The sequence below is a fragment of the Atta cephalotes genome, assembly GCF_000143395.1.
Source record: "Atta cephalotes unplaced genomic scaffold scaffold00033, whole genome shotgun sequence".
Taxonomy (NCBI): domain Eukaryota; kingdom Metazoa; phylum Arthropoda; class Insecta; order Hymenoptera; family Formicidae; genus Atta; species Atta cephalotes.
Window position 1 is genome coordinate 2,106,555 of NW_012130097.1, and position 3,987 is coordinate 2,110,541.

General features: G+C 28.2%; 1 protein-coding gene across 1 annotated transcript in view; it reads left to right on the forward strand.

The window, feature by feature from the left end:
- LOC105621453 overlaps window positions 1-3,883 on the forward strand; it is an 8,474-nt gene extending 4,591 nt beyond the window's left edge. Inside the window, exons 2-4 of the mRNA XM_012202921.1 lie at window positions 1,052-1,120; window positions 1,223-1,312; window positions 3,737-3,883. Coding sequence (XP_012058311.1) covers window positions 1,052-1,120; window positions 1,223-1,312; window positions 3,737-3,883 — 306 coding nt within the window. The remainder of the gene's footprint in view (window positions 1-1,051; window positions 1,121-1,222; window positions 1,313-3,736) is intronic.
- Window positions 3,884-3,987: the final 104 nt, after the last annotated feature.

The following is a 3,987-nucleotide window of genomic DNA, read 5'->3' on the forward strand; positions in this document are numbered from 1 at the left end:
TTCTCTCTTCCTTTTTCCTTTCTTCTTCTCTCCTCCTCTCTCTCTCTCTCTCTCTCTCTCTCTCTTTCTCCAAGATGACTTAAAACTTTTTTTTTAGAAAATATAAATAAAAATTGATAAAAAGAAATACTGTGAAAATAATCGAATTGTTAGATAAAAAGAGCATAAAAATAGCCAACACTGGCTCTTTTTAAAAAAATTATTCAAATAATTTAAATACAAATATTTTGATCTTATTATTAGATAATGGTTAAAATCCATTTTAGTTACGGATTTATTCTTATTCCCCAATTATTGATCGATCAATATCGAATTAATGTCAATCAATGTTGAATGAACATCAAGTGAATCAGCATCGATTTGATGTTGATCGATTACCCATTTCTGGCTAGGTTGAATAACCAGCTTATTCTCGACGTGTCTACAGCCTCTACTACTACTATTTATTGTAGATATCTGTTCTACAATAGAGTCGTAAGTGATGAGCCGTAGTAAGAAATTAATCAATCATAGTCGATTATTCTTCTCACACTTACAATAACTGTTGACCAATTTCTTACGGCTTACGATCCTACTTGCGATCCTATTGTAGAACAGGCAGATTTTCTTATTGCTTACGTTTTATTACCTTATGTTTTTGTTAAAATATTTTTTAAAATATTTTGTTTGTAAAATATTTAATGTGTCATCTACAACACACGGTAAAAAGTAAGAGAATAATATATTGACCAATAATAGTTGATGATTCTTCTCACATTCGATTCTGATAAATTAATTTTATCTTATTCTTACTTCTTACTCCATGTATCGTAGACAACATTTCGTAGACAACATATAACTGAGACGATAGATCATGTTAGATTATTGTTAGAGTTTCGCCAAAATAATATGAGCATACACTTTGCACATGTGATTTTGGAAGACTATTTGTTATTTGAGTCTATGCGATTATAGATTGATAGATACAATTATTATAAGTTTTAAAATCATAAATAACATAATAAATAACATAACCTTTATACCTAATAATATAAACTTTATATTATTTCAGGTGCAAGAAACTAAAGCTTTGGTACATAAATTAACAGATCTCAAACGCTTTATGGAAACTCGTGAACAGGTGAAATAAATTTTTTAATACTTTTCTAAGTATAAATAATTTTTAAGTAATTTTATATATTATATTATAATACCTTTTGACAAGAATTATATTATATTACAGATTTATCAGTTTCTTTTGCAAATGTCACTTCGGCCATTGGAATTCCGCGGAATGGACATGTTCCATTTTGGTTACAAATTCATTAACAAGGTTAATTTTTATAATCTTTAAAATTATTCACATCTATATAAGTTTATACGGAAAGAACGATTTTACTGAAATATCTAAAAATTTAGCTTGATACAAAATAATGGAAAAATCCTATTTGCCTATAGTATTATTTGCCTACATCTTTTGCCGACAGTTTGTTTGCGCACTAAAATTATTGTCTACAGTTTGATTGTCTACATATACTTTTTTTTGCATACATAAATAAAAATTTCAGAAATAAGTCTCTGTACATATTATTTATTGCAAAGAATATTACTAAGGCCTTGGGCTAAGGTTTACAATGTTCATACGGAATATTAGAGATCCTGATTCGACTCCTGGCCCAGGTAATATTTTTCGTAATAATTTCACAGGTTTTAAAATATACATAATTAAATATGGAAAGATTATTAATATTTCAGATGAATTGTCTTGATAGTCCGATAGTAACAAAGTGTAATCATATTTTTTAGATAAATTCATTTAAAGAACATGTATATTTATTAGTTTAACATCTCTTTGACCATTAAGTAGCATTTTTCGTATTTAAGAAAAATAATTCTGTTAAACATTAAAATAATTATGTAAAAAATTTCGGCATAATGAAAACAGCAGTAAAAAAATTTGTTATTTTAGCAAACAGCTTCAGCGTTCTACATAATTATCTGATAGTTCAAAAATTATTTTTAAATTAGATAGTTCAAAAATTATTTTTAAATTAGGAGAAACTTGTGTGTTGACATAAGAGACAAATTAGCGTTCCATTTACGTATTTATGATAAAGGAAACAATGGAAAAGTATTGCAAAATATTTTTTTACAATATAAATGTTTCTCTCTAAGTTTTATTTAAATCAAACAAGTATTACAAATGATTAAAATTGGATGGGGTGTGTTGGCTCATATCGTAAGAAAAGATTAGGTTAACTTGCACGTATGAACATTTAATTACAATTTAACACTAACCAAACGCTTTATATTTACAATGTTTTTATATTAACATGAGGTAGAATTAAAATAATTTACATTTTTCTGTAACAATATTTAATTTACTATTTGATCACAAAATAACTTTGGAAGATACAATTTTTATTAAAAAGTACATATCTATTATCTAATTTTTATTTCTATTATTTTCCTATTATATTTTTGTTAGTTTAATATAATTTATTTTAGAGGCAATTTATACTGTGATATGTATCAATTTATCCCACATATTGGGGCAAATTAACTAGGCAGGGTACGTCACTAAAATCTGGACAAATCGAACAATTTCTTTAAACAAAATATTTTTAATGAAAAATTAAATATTATAAAAAATCCTTTTACATGGCACTTAGGGAATCCCTGTAGAACACATTATTCGATATATCATCCATTAGCTTTAATGACGGCCTCTATTCTCGGTCTGAAGCGTTCGCATGCTATAATGTAGCGTCCATGCTGATAAATGCTGCCTCAATAACGGTCCTTAATGACATTGGGATGCTGGTACTTGTTTGTGATTTAAATATGCTCCATACATAGTAGTCCAAAGGATTTAAATCTGGGTTGTTGGGAGGTCAGAATGGGAGCAACTCAGCTTGTCCTGACAACTTCAGGGCGCATCTGTCGTATTTTTAACGATTTGTAACGATTTGTAACGAAGGTCCTCCTCGGTAATTCGATACATTGTTGACTCGCTTATACCAACAATCGATGCTAATTTTTGCAACGATTGCCCTGGGTTTGAAATCAGCGTTTGAGCCCTTTCAACGATTGCAGGAGTCCTCGCATTCTTTCGAGTGACTCTTCCTCGCTGGCATCTTCGTTGGACTGTTCTAAAGCCGTATATTTTGCCACAACGTCATAAATGATTGATCTCGGATATCCAAAGAATCGAATTATTTCTGTTGCTGAAGTTCAGTGCGAAGGTCTTCGACTCTTCGATTATATTCCGCACTTGATTTCAACATCGTGGCCATTTTGAGAATATGTGAGAATATGACTCTTTACTAGAAGCATCAGGCTTTCTCGGACGCCAACAATAACCTTTGATGAAGGTCACAATATAGCGAAAAATTTAAATTGAAATTTGTCCGACTTTTGATGACACAATGCAGCATATTCGTATTTCATTTATTGAAGAAATTATACAGTGTATAGAACCATTACTGGTATGAAAATGTAGAGAAAAGTTCTATTTAACATATTGATATATTTTAATCATAATAATTAATTGTTTAAAAAAATCTAATGTCAAAATTGTGAAAACTGCCAATGAGATCCGGTCTCTCCTATCTTTAAGTTAAATTTTTTAATATTTTAGCAAAATCGTTCTTTCCGTGTAACAATAATTTATAATTTATATAATCAATGAATGAGAAAAATTATAGTAATGATAAAGTATTTATATAATTTGTATAATTGTGCTTTTTCCTTCTAGTTCTTTATGTGGGTACTTAGCGTTATTGTTTTTATATTACAAATGGATACTTCTCCTATGTCCCAATTACTAAAGTTTAACGGAATTAATGGAACATGTTTGGAAAGAAATTTTAATTTTTCACATTTTGAAATGAAACATGTATAGAAAGGAAATATATGATTATAATATCTTTCATATTGTTAATTTATTATTAAATATAATTAATATAGAAATATTGAATATAATTAATATAGAAATAATTTATTATT